Raw genomic sequence first — 16,115 nt, forward strand, 5'->3', positions numbered from 1 at the left:
GTGTGTGTGTGTGTGTGTGTGTGTGTGTGTGTGTGTGTGTGTGTGTGTGTGTGTGTGTGTGTGTTAATGCATTTTCCAGGCACATAGTTTAATTTCATAGCACAATCAACCAACTATGTTACCCTCAGTTGTCATGAAGATGCTGTATATATCAAAAATAAATTAGATTTTGAATCATAGTCTGAACGCCTTGAAATTGGCCTCTGTCTCTACCTAAAAATCTATCTGAAAATTAGCTGTAGTGAAGAAATATTCTCAAAAGAAAAACCAGATTTCAATTCGCTCACTTGGCTATTTTGACCTCCTACCATTTCAGACACTCCCACTTCAGCATGCATTCATAACAATGCTTCTGGGGGAGCGGRGCTCTGTGGGGCGGGAGCTCTTGAGGTATAGGGAGGAGCTCTGTACGAATAGGCGGAGCTTTGTACCAGCAAGTGGAGATTCGAGAATTTCTCAAACATATGAATGAGTCAAAGCAACACTCTGGGTATATTTTTTACGAGTAATAACGAATAAAGTTGTTTTTGCATAATACGCCCCCACCATCCCCTTTAAGGGTTTTACTCAGTTTGGGCTATAAAGGTTTATGGGCAAAGACTCGCTTCAAGTGGTGACACAAAACAAATTCTGGGAACTGCATTTCTCATGAAAACTGCAGGAGGTAAATTAGTGTAAATATAAGTGGTTCATAAAGGATTTTAAGGCATAAAAGGACTCATAAGAGGACTTCATCTTCATTAGAAGACAAAATATGAAAGGAGTGAAAAAATGTGCTCCATCATGTCAGTAAGTTCTTCTATGGAGTAAATCCTTTTCGTTACGTTTCAGACAATTTGTTAAAGAAAATGCTTTTTCTGGAAGTAAAAGGGATTTGAGTCGATCCCATTTTGAGAGGGGCCACATCAAAAACATTTTGAAAGCTTTTTCCTCCACTGAAAAAAGACCCAGAAAAGAAAATAGCTCTGTGTTTGTTGGAGTCATGAATTGAACCAGAAGGTAAAACAAAAGCTTGCTATTTCAGAGTAAGAGATTGCATTTATAGGTGTTTAAATGTATTGTTTTTGGTTGCTGCTGCCTGTTTCAACAACAAGTCAATTCAAAATGTCTTGTGTTCATTTGACTTATTTATTTCTAAGCTCTCGTCTTTACCACGAGTTTAAGAAATATTTTCTTTGAGCTGAAACTGTGTGGATACTTGTTGCATAAAGAAACGTCTTTGCCTGATTTGTTACCAGCGTGTTTCCACGGCCTCTTAGCGTGAAGTCATTGTCCTCCACATGTGATTTTACGATCTTCTGCTCATTAAAACCACAGGCCCGGATGTGGCTCAGCGTGTCTGACCCGGGGTCACATGCTCACAGCGAGGGGGCAGCAGAAAGCCCCTCATCTCATCAGGTGTTAAAGAATTTGGACATGCAACAATCTTAAATGTAAACAAAGCTGWCAGTAAAGATGATTTCTATATGAATATGAAGATTTTAAAAGTTGGTGTTGAAACAAACGCATCAATCAGATTCTATTTTTAACTTTTTTAAATCTCTGTAAACACGTGGATTACCACGCAGGACATTCTGGCGTTGCTGTAATAAACCAACTATAGACTTATACAGCACGTAGGCTTATTCAATCATTGACCGTGTCGGCACACAAACAGCTTTTTCTCAACTTGTTTACAGTTAATAAGTAAAAGACGAACCTCTCAGTTTTACATGATTGAGGATTTTTTTATGAACTGTCAACATCTGTTGTGTCTCCTATTGGGAGAGCTGGTAGCATAAAACACTGCAGAGTTTTTACTTTCAGTGACTGAAAATTTACTTTCCTCTTTTTACAAAATGTTAGTTTGTGAAATTAATCATAAATACTTTTTTTACATAGGGTTGATACTAAAGAAGCGAGTGCTCTTGTTTTGCAGCAATAGCATATTGTAAGGTGACTTAAAAACTTTGGAAACAAAGGAGGAAAACTTACAAATCTGTCAGTATTTTACAGTTCATTTATCATGACAAGCTTATATAGTGTTCATGACAGAATATTGTTTAAAAATATAATGTTTATGGTGGCATATTACATCCATATTTGTAATTATTGGTACACAGAGTTATTTTTTCTGATCTGACTGTTTTTATAGTAATGAAAACATTTTCTTTGTTATTAACTGTTTTGAAAGTTTTCAAGCTCTAAAAGTCAGATTTTAAGTCTTTAAATAAATCTGTGTTGAACATTTTAAGAGTTCAAATCTTTGTATGAACAAGTATCATCTTACCTGTTGTAGCTAACTTGTTTTAAGACTTTAATGAAAGAGTTTTTTTTTTTAACATGCTGGATCGACAAGTTAATCACTAATCTGAACTGAGACAAGACCAAAGTTTGAAATCAACTACAATCTAAAAAAAATCTGAATAGTTCAAGCTGTTATACAGAGTCAGTGATTATGGATAAAAACAAAAACAACTCAAGATAATAACTCATGGCCACAAGATGGTTACTGCAGTCATTTCCACTCAGAGACTGCAACAATGTCTGTATCTCTCTGCTCAAAATGATCTCATGGTTTTTAACTTGTGGCCACGCATTAACACCAGATGGGCTCCGTAGTTAAGTTGTTAAACTCTCGGCATAAATCATCTTCTTAACAATCCCAAAAATCAAACATACGAGTTTCACTAAATCTTTTTTTATTATTTGTATTCAACATTTCTGTGGATGTTAAATGCCAACACTGTAAAAAWGGTTAGTAGAGGTCTCTGCAGAACGTGTTGTCCTGTGTGCAGAGACGGCCCAAATCGTCATTGGCCAAGCTCTTAATGTGGGTGGAGACGTCCCTGCTCATGATTGACGGAGGTGTTGATGTGGGTGGAGATAGCCCAAGAGATGTGATTGGTTGGATTGACGGTAGGGTATGAGGCTGGAGGCAGCGGTGAGTAGCTTGGTCGAGTCGGGCAGGAAGTAACTTTTTTWAATTAATTTTAGTCATAACTTGAGAAAGGAAAGTGCTAGTTGCATACAATGTGAACGTTGTACATGCGAAAGGTTGTGTAACAATATGACTCGGTCAAAACATCCCTAACCAGTCTGTAAAAAAATATTGATTTTTAGTGATCTTTTTACAGGCTGGTTAGGGATGTTTTGACCAAGCCGTATTGTTACACATCCTTTCGCATGTACGACGTTCAAATTTCGTGCAGCTAGCACTTTCCTTTCTCAAGTTATGACTAAAATTTATTTTAAAAAACATGTTGCTTCCTGCCCGACTCGACCAAGCTACTCCCCGCTGCCTCCAGCCTCCTCAAACCCCACCGTCAATCCGACCAATCACATCTCGGGCCATCTCCGCCCACATCGTAACCTCCGCCAATCACATCTCGGGCCATCTCCGCCCACATCAAGACCTCCGCCAATCACGAGCAGGGCCGTCTCCGCCCACAGGACAAAACCTACTGCAGAGACCCCTTACTCGCCTCCTCAAACCCCACCATCAATCCGACCAATCACATCTCTTGGGCCATCTCCACCCACATCGAAACTTCTGCCAATCACGAGTAGGGCCGTCTCCGCCCACAGGACAAATCTAATTCAAGTACAATTAACACGTCTTAGAAGATTGATGATTACAAAATATGTTAWTTCTTTTTACCATCAACCAATCCTCTCTACATTTTATTGCAATGACATTAGATGACTTCAATGTATACAAAATTGTTTTGTTAGAAACACAATRACTTGAGCAGGAATAAAGACACAATGACAGTTTACCAAAAAATACAGCAGTGTGAGCTTACTTTGCTAGTGACAAAACATGAATTCAAGAAAAACAAGGCAGCAAATACATCCGAGATATCACCTGCTGCCATCGAATTATTCAGTAAAAACTGGCAATATTTCAAAAGCACCAAAATATCTCTTTTTTTTCCTCTTTTTAAAATATTTCTGCTGGTTGTTCTTAASAGCAAGAGTATAAGTGCATTTTACTGACCCATTTTCAAAAAGCAAGGTTTTCTTGTTTGTTAAATAAAACCTCTTTCCCCACGGTTGTGTTTCGTCTTTAAGACAACGTTTTAAAAGGCCGGTTAAGGTCCAAGGTTAGCAGCGTACGGGGGTCATAATAACCTGAAGAAACATCAGATTCTTCTCTACAAACTCTGGTGTTAGCTGTTGTAGCAATGCTCTGATCACATTCAGACATTCCCCTTTGACATCACTTCCTGTTACTTCTCATGCGAAAATCTCAACTTCTGTTCATCTTAGCTGTGTAAAGAATTGTTTTCAATATGTTATCAATGTTATCTTTACAAAAATGGTTTTACATTTACACTTACTTTTTGATGTCACAGACACTGTAAGACTATCTTGTTTCCTTTGTTCTTTTGGAGCATATTTCGTACAAGGCATCATTAAGAGCATTGTAATGTACAATCGGTAAGGCCTAAAATCGCTTTTAAGCAAAAAAACTGAATAAAAATTGAAATGGATGTCTTTTTTTTTTCCTCTCGYGTTAATCTACACTGTAGAGTCATCTGCCCTGCTTTCTGCTGCTGTGGATGTTTGGTTTGCATGAAGAACAGCAGCATGAACTGTGTAAAACAGAAGGTTGCTCATGTTGTTGTCATCTTTCCCAAAAAATTGTCCCTTTTGCAGAATATCAATAACTGATGTGTTGCAGCCAGCCAGGATCACGCTCACACCGATCTCTTTGTACTCCTTAACCAGCCCTTTAAACGTGGCCATGCCCGTTGAGTCTATAAAAGGAATAGCAGAACAGTCCAACACTATTGTGTGGAACTCCAGCTCTCTTTGAGCCAGCCCTATATAAATGTTACAGTTGTTTTTCTCCCCATTTGCTTTGGCTTGCTTTTTGGATTTGTCTTTGCCTTTCTTGTCTGCCTTGCTCCGGTTAGTCAGCTCCAGGAAAGGTTCCACACCAACAGCCTTGTAGAGCGATTTGAGGAAGGATTCCTTGTTGGCGTAGTACAGAGGAGCCTGAAAGCGGAAGATCTTAATTCGAGGCGGTGGCGTGAGGTTCTTGTACTCCTCCAGATCCTCGTAAAGATCAGTGTCACTGACCCGGCCAAGGAGAGAAACCTGAAGTCAAATGTTATACAATACAGGTTATATCAGATTTTCTGTCCTCTCATAAAAGGACTTCATTTTACATAGACATTCTTTATGACATTTGGTTTCTAACTAACCTTTGGATTCTGGGTTTTATAGATGATGCAGCTCATGGAAAAGATTATGCCGATGATCAAACCATGCTCCACACTGATCAGAGCTGTGGCTGCCATTGTAACAAGCCAAACAATGGCGTCGCTCCGGCTGTCCCGCCACTTCGCTGGAACATCCTTGAATTTCCTCAGCGCCCCCCGAAGGCTAACAATGATGATGCAAGCAAGGACACATTTCTGGAGTGAGGAGAACAAAGGGGCGAAGAAGAGGAGGACGAGGAGGACTACCAGGGCACTGATGAGACTCGATAACTGGGAGGCACAAGTTGTGGAGAGAAGGACACAATAGAGAAAACATCTTTTTATTTAAAGGTTTCTACTTAAAAAGAAGCTGGTTTCAGTGAAAAGTTTCTCATAAGAAACTATTTCAAAAACATTTGCCATCATGAACCAATTCATCATTGAAATCTAACTTGTAAAGCAAATACAAATTCTAGAAGACAGTTTTGATTAAGGATTTTTCTAAGTAAGGGGCCACAATATTTACAAAGGAGCCAAGCATTTGTTCAACATCCTTGCACACAAATCCCTGGTTTTGGTAAAGTGTGTACATTTAACCAGTCACACATTCAAATACTTGTAATGCTATTTTTAAAAAAAAAAGCATGTGAGAAAATGCAGCCATTGTTTGTCATTTGAAATACTACTGTAGGATTGTCCAAATCTTCTGAAGAAGAGAACTTTTGAGAGCTTGGTTCATGCTGGACATTCCTACTTGACTCAATAGCACCACTAGTGTTTGGACATGGAACTGCATCCACCGTCATCACTCTTGAGTAAAGGACAGATGATTGACAGGACAGGGGCACTTCAGGGGGCCAATCAGATTTCAGCTGGGGCCAATGCTCCTGTGGCCCCGCCCCTAGAACCACCCCTGGACATTTTAGCATCAGTGAGTTTGGTTGTTTTGACTGTATTGAAATTCACCTGGGTCTTGCATCCTGTTGAATCCTTCACCATGGTTTTTGCCAGTGCAGCGCTGGTGGTGAAACAGTGAAAGAAGGAAGGAATGACGTTACAGCAGCCGATGGCCAGCATCTCCTGGTTCGGACGAACCGTGTAGCCATTTTTCTTTGCAAACATCTCGGACAGCGACACCGTGAAGGCAAAACTGCAGTAACACAGGTTCAACATATGGGACAAGTTTATTACTGCTCACATAATAATATGAACACTCTTATGGCTGATGTGAATGTGAGTTTTGGCCAGTCACACTGATATAACTTAGCATAAAACCCAAACCAAAACAATCAAGTTGCACATGCCAGARTGTGTGTATTTTGGGAAGAAACTGCAATAAATTCTCCCAATTATGACCTCATCTCAACCTGCAGGTAATCCAGCTACTAAGCTGTGTCTGTATCCACCAGATAAGAGACAGCTCAACATCAAGCCAACAGGTTGTTAAATTAGTTGCACATTACCTAATGACCGCCAAAGGAATGGCGTCCAGAGCCACTCGTGGCATCAGACTGAAAGCAGGCACCTGAGGAGGAATAAACCCTGTGGGGATGTGACCAGAAACACTGGAGTGGTAGTTGGCATTAAACTCTCCAAAGTGACTGGCCAGTGTAGCTCCTGCCACCACAACCAGCTCTGTTGGTAGGGGGATCTTTAGGCGGTCCTTGTAGCGGTCCTGGATCTCTTTCGCCGCCACTGTAAAACACATGACATTATGCTAAACAGAAATATTATGCAACAATGAATAACATATCTGTAGAACAGAAGAAAGACAGACCCAATATGGTGATACAGATAGCACTAGTGATCAGGTCACACAGGTTGGTCTTGTGAATGTTGGAGAAGATGCCGATCCAGGTGGCGACCACTGTGCCGTAGCCCTGGTGGCGAGGGATCTTCAGACCCAGCAGGTATTTAGCCTGCACTGTCAGGATGGTGAAAGAGGCTCCGGTGGCAAAACCATCAAGCATGGGCCCCGATAGGTACACCGAGACAAATCCGAGCCGAAACACTGCCATCAAAATCTACAGAGGGTTATAAGATGTTGAAGAGGGACAGAAGGCACATAGATCAACAAAAAACTGAAAATAGGAGTGGATGACACAAGAAGAGTAGTTTAGCCCAGGGGTCTGCAACCTTTACAATCAAAGGAGCTATTTGTGCTCCTTGTCTAACTAAAAAAATGTGTCGGGAACCGCAAAACAAGCTACAACTGTGATTATCAACTGGTGGTCCATGGGCCTTTTCGAGGCCTTTTTGGGAACCTTTACTGTCAGTGGAGGTGACATCATAAAACTAAAAGAATATTGCTGTTATTATTATACTATTTATTATACTCATCAGGACAAATAAAATAACCATATTCAGGTYAACAAGAAAAATACCGTATATAATTTATACCAAATTTCATAAAAACTAGTACAACTTAATTGTTCAGCCATTTTTTTGTCCTAATTCTTCTTATTATGTAGTCTTCAAATTATTTAAAGGTGATTCTGATGGATTTGAGAAAGAGAGCATAGAAAGAAATTAGAAACTAAGTAAACAACAGGCTAGCATGAGCTAACATGTTTTACTTTTTGTATTAGTAGTATTTGTCACATATTTGCATASAAATTGATTTCTGTTGTGGGTATAAAAACAGACAAAAAAAATTCTGTTATTTTTGGTCTCATTTTTAAAGTGCCACTGCAGAGGGACCATAGAGCCACATGTGGCCCCAGAGCCGCAGGTTGCAGACCCCTGGTTTAGCTCAACAATATTACCGAAATATATATATTTTTGTTGGTTTTTCTTCAGAAAAAAAAAACAAACAATTTGATTGTTTACAACTCATCTAACTTTACTTATATAAACCATTGCTTGTGCTGAAATGCCTTTTTCAAACTTTAGTTAAACTTGAGGGTGATCAGGCCACACAAACTGACTAAAGTGGATCAAACTGACTTTTGAGTTGAGGGGCAGTAACCTTTGTATTTTCTGAGTTTACATGAAATCTAGAAGCATTTTACAGAATTAGAGCAGACATGAAGGTGAACAGTAGTGTCAGCTACAGACAATATGTGGAAAAGCATGAAAATAATTATGGTTGCATTTTCCACAGATGGACACATAATGAGGCAAAAGGGAGGAGTAACATTTACTTGATTTCACAGGTGTCAAATAAAGGACAAAAACATGGCCTGGTCTTATAAGAACAAGAAATAACACGACATGTTGACACCTCATGGCAAGGTGGAGGCAGGACGTGTCTTAAAATGACACGGCACAAAGCAGAACAAGCTTCTCCTCCAGGGTAACCAGTCTTCAGCCAAGCCACTGACACCACTACTGGAAGCAAAAACCAAATGTACTCATTTTAAAAGTTTCTAAAACTGAAAGTTACAGTCAGGCACTTGTGTTTCTATGCTGCCCTCTTTGTGCTCATTAGCTTTTCATTCACATTCTTGGTATAGCCCCGACATTTAATTTCAACAAATTATGGATCATCAACATCTTGCATTGGGCGTTTTACACTGGATTCCAGTTTTTTTGTCTGTTCTGTGATTCCGTCTGCATTTTCCGCATTGCAGAAATCATACGGCCCTACATATCCCAGTCCTATTTTTATTTATTTTTTTACACACCTGAGAATTTTTTCCACATACCCCCTGTAATATGCTCATGWACATGTACCCCTGGTTGGGAATCACTGCTTTACCTGATAGATACCAGCCAGAAATGTAACAGCAACAGCGACGCTGATGGCGTAACACTCCTTCCCACACCGCATCCCCCTCAGCTCCACAGTGGGCACAGGGTCTTCAGTGAGGTTGGTGTTCAAGGTATCGTTTAAAAGATCAAGACCAGATGGTGTGGGGTCCTCGTTGAGATCAAAACCAGCCAGGAACACTTCTCTGACCACCACCTAGAGAAAAAAGATCAATAGATTTTTATTCAAGAGCTCAGGGATTAAAAAAAGACTGAACTTCCACAGTGAAGGCATTCAACTTAAATGTGTTGGCTTTGTTTGACATTCCTCTTTGTTAGTGTTTTGCTTTTTTGAGTCATACCACCTATTTTTCATCAGCACACCTGTTGTCAATTTGTAATAACTTTCCGAGTACATTCTTTATAGCTTCCATGCCCTTGCTGTTTGCAAGTGTCTCACAGTGCATTGGTTTTGTTTTCAACCTGCAAATGGCCTCTTTTGTGTCTGTATTTAGGTCCTGCAACGACTCACCATCCACCAAATAGAGCAAAAACTGTATTTTTCTGTTCCCAAAGGCCACTGTTCAAACTCTTCTTATGGGAAAAACAACAATCAGTCAAACTCTTAGTTGTTTATACCTGCAATTTACTCTAATTATTGAACTTCCAATGAGGGATGGAAGATTTTATTTGTGTTTTCTTAATCAGCACAAAAGAGGCATTTAATGACAGCCTGACTGTAGACGTGAGCTCACCATCCAGCTACAACATGTTTTTAAATCCCTGCTAAAATAAAGGTTTGTTACCTGTCCGATCATGAGGCTCATGAGGCTGAAGATCCCCACAGACACATGTCTGGATGTCCCCATGAGGAAGTAGATAATGTTGGCGTAGAATGAGGTCAACAAGCCATAGATGGGCTGCACACCTGCCAGCAGGCAGTAGGCAATGGCCTGTGGTACCAAGATGATCCCTATAATCAGCCCAGACATGATATCACCCCAAATGTACTCTTTGAGCTTGTATTTTGGCAGCCAGCGCACCACGGGGAAGAATCCCGTCAGGGTGGATCGGACTCTCGGTCCCGAACACGTCATGCCCTGCCTCAGCTTGGATTTAAGGACCGAAACTGTTAACTTCCGCTGGTGAACCCGCCGCTCCAAGAGAGGCGGGGTTGCCAGCGGGGTTTCTGCCACCCCGGAGACCTCATCCATTGTCTTGTAGCGGAACAGCAAGYTGAGAAGAAGGTGATGAGGTGGTCAGCTGTTCTCCTGGGATGGAGACAGAGAAATTACAGAAATTACAAAAAAGCTTCTTGTGTGCTTTATGTTTAGATCAATAACAAAAGTTTTAAGTACATTGTATGCCTCACAAGTAATTTTAAATTTCACTAATTTCTTTTCTAGAAGTAAAAATGTGACTCCACTGTGAGATTACATTATTTTATTGGTGCGCAAATAGTCAACGACGAGATTTTGTGGTAATGTTTGAATGAACCTCGTCARGTAGCATCAAACCCAGTGGGAGGAGAAATCTCAGGATTGTCAAATATTCCATGCAAGACCGTAATTTAAATTTAAACTCATTGATATTGTAGAGCACATGTGTCAAACTCAAGGCCCATGAGCCAGATGTGGCCTGCGGGTGACTCCTGTCCGGCCCGCCGGGAGTGGGGGGGGGTACCCCCCCACTCCTCCAATTTTTTATTTTATTTACTCAGTATGAAAATAGTTTCTTAAATCATCTGTAAACTTTAAATTCATGATTAAATGCAACAAAATAAACAAATTTAAAAAGTGAAAGATAATAATAATAATAATTGTCCTGCCCCTGAGCTGTTGGCTTTAAGTAACTGAGCAAATTAGTTGGATAGCTCAGTATTAATGTCTCAAAATAAGCTGCTTTAGCATCAGCATTGACCATAAACTACATCTCCTATAATGCATGTTGATTAGATGTGAATTCCCTGTCAGAAAGTGGGAGAGTTCAGAATTCAAGATGGCAGCTACTCGCTAGAAACTCATCAGTGAGTAAACTCTATTAATTTTACTTTTAATAGAATTTCTGTATTATTTATTTCAGATTTAGTCAGTTGTACACTTACAGTAGTTCTGGTCAGTGTTTAAAAGAGGACATGCTAAAACGCTGTTTAACATGAAAAATCAAAGGCAACAACTGGCCCTTCGAGGGCCACCATAATGCTCACATGGCCCTCGGCGAAAATAAGTCTGACACCCCCGATGTAGAGTGTTAAAAAATCCAACTTAGCTTAACAGAGCTGCAGTTGTTTTAGTTTGTCATAATGGTCGGATATATTGGATTTATTTGGGATAAGCGAAGGCAAAGAARGCAAAAGCAACGAGAAAACTAAGAGAATAGCGATATTTGGCCAATAAACCAACACGAGTCCTGGCCATGGAGCAAGGCCTGGTTATGCTCAGGGGGAAAGGGGAACTCTGAAAATAGAAATTAATACAAACTTTTTGGCTTTTTTCACCGTTCTCCCTGCAGGTGCAAACTGAAATATTGCATTTAAACTGAAAGGTTGCCTACCTGTGCTGTAAAACTAAAGAAACCAAAATGACGGTAAACATAATGCATGAACAGAGGATGTTTTACATTCACAATTTTTTTAGTTAAATGTAAAAGTTTGATTTATAGCTTCTCAAATTGGTCTGAATATCTGTAGACATCAATAATAACTTATACCATGATTCAGCCGACTTTATCAAGCTGAAATGGCATTGCTCAATTGATCAGCAGATGTGTGACCYTACTCATGAATAAAGCTTTTCATCATCAGGAGGTTATGCTTTTCTTACAAGGTTACAGATTTCCAGTAGCATCTGTMTTCTAGGTGTCAGAAACCATAAAGCTCTTTATTTGACATGTAATCATCCTCTGCCATCACTACTCTGGTATGTTGCTGTGGTTTACACTTCCTGAGTCAGAGACAGCTTATTAACTGATGTGACATTAAATAAAAAAGGGATTGATTCGTTTACTTTCAGCTTGCGTAAAACCGTAAAAGTTTTACAGTTTGTTTTGTATTTTCTTCTTTTTGCTCTCACGCAACGTCTGAAAAGCATTTGTACTCTGGAGCTGAATAATTGTTCGCTTTTGAAGCCGACACAGAGGCCAGCCTGTGTTCAGGCGAGTCGTTTAAATCTCACCTGAGGRGACACAGGAGACAAAAAATACCCCCCTCCCCATTTTGTGAGGTTAACACAAAAGCTACCTTACTGCTGCGAAGGACTTCACGCTCAGCAGCAGATGAAAAATTGTCCCCATTAATTGCAGAACACGACCGAAGTCACACCGAGGCGCCTTTGGGACCCAACAAATAAAATTTACCAGTGTCAACCCTGACGAAATGCAAAAGCAACTGTCCGTTTCTAATCAATGTTCTCTATTTTTATAACATCTGGCATAAAAGCTTCGGATTGTTCCTCAGAAGATTAAAAAAAACAGATCAGAGGAAAGAGCCTYCCTTTCATTTGGAAATTATTTGTTGTGTGAAAAATCTATAAAGGTACAGCCACTCATCAAAATGAAAATAAAACGGTGACAGAGAGGTCTTGAATTCTCACAACAAAACAACAGCTTATATTTGATCGTTTTTCTTCTTTAATTATATTAAGCTAAATAATTAACATTCTGTCTGCATCACAGGAATATTAACCTTTGCCTGCAGCCGTATTATCACCTGTAACCAAAGGTGAAGTTGTGAAAATGTTGCTACTTGTATCTATTTATTGCATTAGCCCYACAGTTTTATAGATAATAAGCTATTCGGTGTGGGAGTCAAACCCAACTTATCCACAAATAAATTTGTCTGGTCCACACACTGCAAAGAYTGATGGACCATTGGTGGCCAAGATGTGGTTTTGCCATGAGGTGGTCAATACATAGACCAGCACAACATAAATCAAACCACTGGGATGGGTGTGGCATTGACAGATTTGGACCAAATAGACCTAATCCCAACTGGGTCAGRTGTGGCACACCATCTTAAAAACAGTGCCATCATTGCCACGCCTGGCCCACACCTGTCTGTCATGTGTGTACATTTTAAAGTGCTTGTGACATGCATATTCATGAAATACYAAAAGTCAAAGAAAATATATTTATATTGAAGAATCTTGACATAATACACATGATTTTACCATTTTTCACATAATTGGCCTATTTTCTTTTGAACTTGGCTCAGCTAAAGTGAAACAGGAAGTGACATGAAAGGTGAACTCTTTGAGAAAGAAAAATATCTGTTTTTTGTTTATTGAAACATTATTATTTGAACTCTGACCCTTTCTCACTTCTCTATGATAGTGAATCAAAATAATCCAAAGAAACATCAGATTATTCTCTACAGTCTGTGTTGTTAGCCATTTTAGCAATGGTCTGTTCACATGCAGACATTCCCCTTTGACATCACTTCAAAGAAACATCAGATTATTCTCTACAGTCTGTGTTGTTAGCCATTTTAGCAARGGTCTGTTCACATGCAGKCATTCCCCTTTGACATCACTTCCTGTTGCTTCACATGCAAATATCTCAGCAACTGTTCATCTCAGCGGCGTGAAWTTTTTTTTACAATATGTTGTCAAAGTTATCTTTCCAAAATTACATTAATATTTATTGCAAAAAATTTGATGTCGCAGACACTTTAAACTCTAACAAACCACACATCATGATATCTTATGAGACTGCAGATATCATTTATTGAGTTTGACCAAAACAGTTTCAGAATCAGAATCAGAATCAGATTTATTGGCCAAGTATGTTGACACACACAAGGAATTTTTTTCCGGCTGTTTGTGTCTCTCTAGTATTAACACTGTACAGATACTTTACATATACTGTGCACAATATTCATCTCTCCATCCTTTCTCAATAGAAGATTATCTTAGTTTGAAACGCTGGTATTACATGTATTTCTTCAAGAAATCCCAGGCCTTGAATTTGCCCTCGATTTTGGCCTTAACAGAGGAGTAATTAAGCTACTTGTTGCAGATGTGATAGCCAAAGCAATTTATAGCACAATTTTATTGACCAGCATGAGGAAACGTATCACGGGAAAGATTAAAATTGTTCACAGATAAGAAACACGATGACCCACTGACARAACTGCTGGCAGCTCGCAGGATGAAGTGAACTGAAGGACACATTGACGTCATCATGACAGAGAGGTCTCATAAATAAATCATTTTCGTGTACACCCATAACTGATGAATTTTTAGATCCAACCCAATTTAAGATGGTCACAGCCAGCTGATCTTAAAAAAAAAACATACAAAATGTCTCAACCTTAGTGACTTTTACAGATAAGATTTGGCATGGTAGTAGCTGACAGTCATGCAGAACATGTTTTAACTGTAACAGGTCACACAAGATATCCTAACATCACATGACACTGCAGAATGCTAATTTCATGGTTTCACCTCAGACAACTCTGGGATGAAAAATGATATGCATTTCTTCAACAAGTGCAAGGCTTTTCATTTTAGCAAGCTTTAAAAACAACAACAACAACAACAAAACAGCAGATTGTGTGTCTTGAAAACGTTAATGCAATTTGGGCTTCACTCAGCACTCAAAAAAGTTCAAAGTTTCACCTTATTCTAATGAATAAAACACATTTAAAGGCATTTTGTGGCAATTTTCTGCAAATGAATCTACAATGACTGATGATGTACTCACCTGCAYAATCACTGTTTCCTTCAAAACCCAGATGCTGGATTTAATTCAGGACTGCAGCCTGAATTTATATATATATTTTTAATAATTTCTCTCTCTTTCTGTTCTCAATGGTCACTCAAGGAGTCATGCTCAGTGCATGTGTCTGATCTCTCTGCTGAATATATGCAGTTTAGATAAGAGCAGCCCTTTGCTCAGGCTCACGCTGCTCCCTATTGGCCCAGCAGCCGAGAGAAGGCGTGGCCCTGCTGAGTTTATATGTATGTCTGTGGGGCGAGAGGTTAAATCAAGTCAATTTTTGACTACCAGATCATATTGTTTATCTTTCCTGATGAGTGTTTGAGCCGGCGCGGCAGCGGTGATTGCAGAAAGAAAATGGACACGGAGGTGCATGTGTCAACATGTGCTGTTTAAATACACGGAGTGGATTACATGGCAAACACAAGATAAGACATACCTGACAGGTCAGGTGAGAAATACCGCTGGGATCAACTAAACATTGGTGCTGCAGTAGCTGAGAGTCATCCCCAACAAATACATTGAGTGCTAACAGATCACAAGATTCTTCTTCAAGCGAGCGCGATAATACTTTTATTCGTTTTTTATATTTTTGAGCCAGTTGAATGTTCTGTTTTATAAAATGGTGACAATAAGCAAACATATTTGTAATGTTTCAGTTTATGCTATTATTATTACCAACAATGCAGCTGAGATAAAATATTTAAATACTGTTGAAGAGTGATGTTAAAGTGATTAAAAAGCAGCCACACAAGAGATTTGAAACAAAAAACAGAAGAAAACCACTTTAGTGGTCAAGTAATCAAGAACAAACACAAAAAAATAATATGAGCACAAAAAAACTTGATTTCCTAATGTATTTGTGTAATACGTAACATAAAATTCCACTGAATAAGTCTGAAGAAATAACATTTTTACATTTCTGATTAAATCTGAAGCTTTCTGGGGTCATTTGGTGACAGGTGACGCTGCTTCCAGCTCAGATCTGAGCATGTTCTGGTTAAACATTCAGAGCCGTGGTGCTTGTAGAGGATCTGTTGACTCAGAGCTGAGGACGCTGCAGCAGGTTGAACCATTAACTGACTGAAGGGAATCAAATCTGAATCCATTCTGAACAGCTCAGCAATACGAACGTAGAGTTTGGACGCCGTGAAATGAATGAAGAAGTGAGTAAAAGAAAATGTAATTTCATTTCCACCTAGTGGCAGAGGCAGTCTGCTACAAATTCTGGTCAACATGTTTAGGGTCAAGGAATAATTCAGTGAAAAATTAAAACAATTCTCTTCAACATTTGACTTTTAAGCTTTAAAGAACCTTATGTTCATCTGGAAACAAACTCAGTATCTAAAGGAAAAACTGATCTATGTCCACACAAGATATTCACTGATTGAGTTTAGGATTATTACTGATATTTAGAAAAATTGATTTGATTTGATTATTTACCTTTAATGATGTTGCAAAGCATGAAGGTGATGATTGAGCTAATAAATTGCATTTATATTATATTATATTATATTATAT

The 16,115-nt window shown here is 39.1% G+C and overlaps 1 protein-coding gene across 4 annotated transcripts in view; it reads right to left on the reverse strand.

The window, feature by feature from the left end:
* Positions 1 to 3,650: 3,650 nt before the first annotated feature.
* Positions 3,651 to 16,115, reverse strand: part of slc26a1 (solute carrier family 26 member 1) — a 13,697-nt gene continuing 1,232 nt past the window's right edge. For 3 of the 4 annotated variants that reach the window (XM_014002392.1, XM_014002394.1, XM_014002393.1), the window contains exons 2-8: positions 9,686 to 10,150; positions 8,890 to 9,096; positions 6,967 to 7,213; positions 6,653 to 6,884; positions 6,156 to 6,339; positions 5,193 to 5,480; positions 3,651 to 5,085 (exon numbers count right to left, since the gene is read on the reverse strand). In XM_014002392.1, the coding sequence (XP_013857846.1) occupies positions 4,504 to 5,085; positions 5,193 to 5,480; positions 6,156 to 6,339; positions 6,653 to 6,884; positions 6,967 to 7,213; positions 8,890 to 9,096; positions 9,686 to 10,093 (2,148 nt within the window). In that variant the 5' untranslated portion in view covers positions 10,094 to 10,150 and the 3' untranslated portion in view covers positions 3,651 to 4,503. Of the gene's footprint in view, positions 5,086 to 5,192; positions 5,481 to 6,155; positions 6,340 to 6,652; positions 6,885 to 6,966; positions 7,214 to 8,889; positions 9,097 to 9,685; positions 10,151 to 14,579; positions 14,764 to 16,115 lie in introns of those variants that run through there. The other variant, XM_014002391.1, reaches the window with a different exon arrangement.

This window comes from Austrofundulus limnaeus, unplaced genomic scaffold (genome assembly GCF_001266775.1).
Source record: "Austrofundulus limnaeus strain Quisiro unplaced genomic scaffold, Austrofundulus_limnaeus-1.0 Scaffold13, whole genome shotgun sequence".
Lineage (NCBI taxonomy): Eukaryota > Metazoa > Chordata > Actinopteri > Cyprinodontiformes > Rivulidae > Austrofundulus > Austrofundulus limnaeus.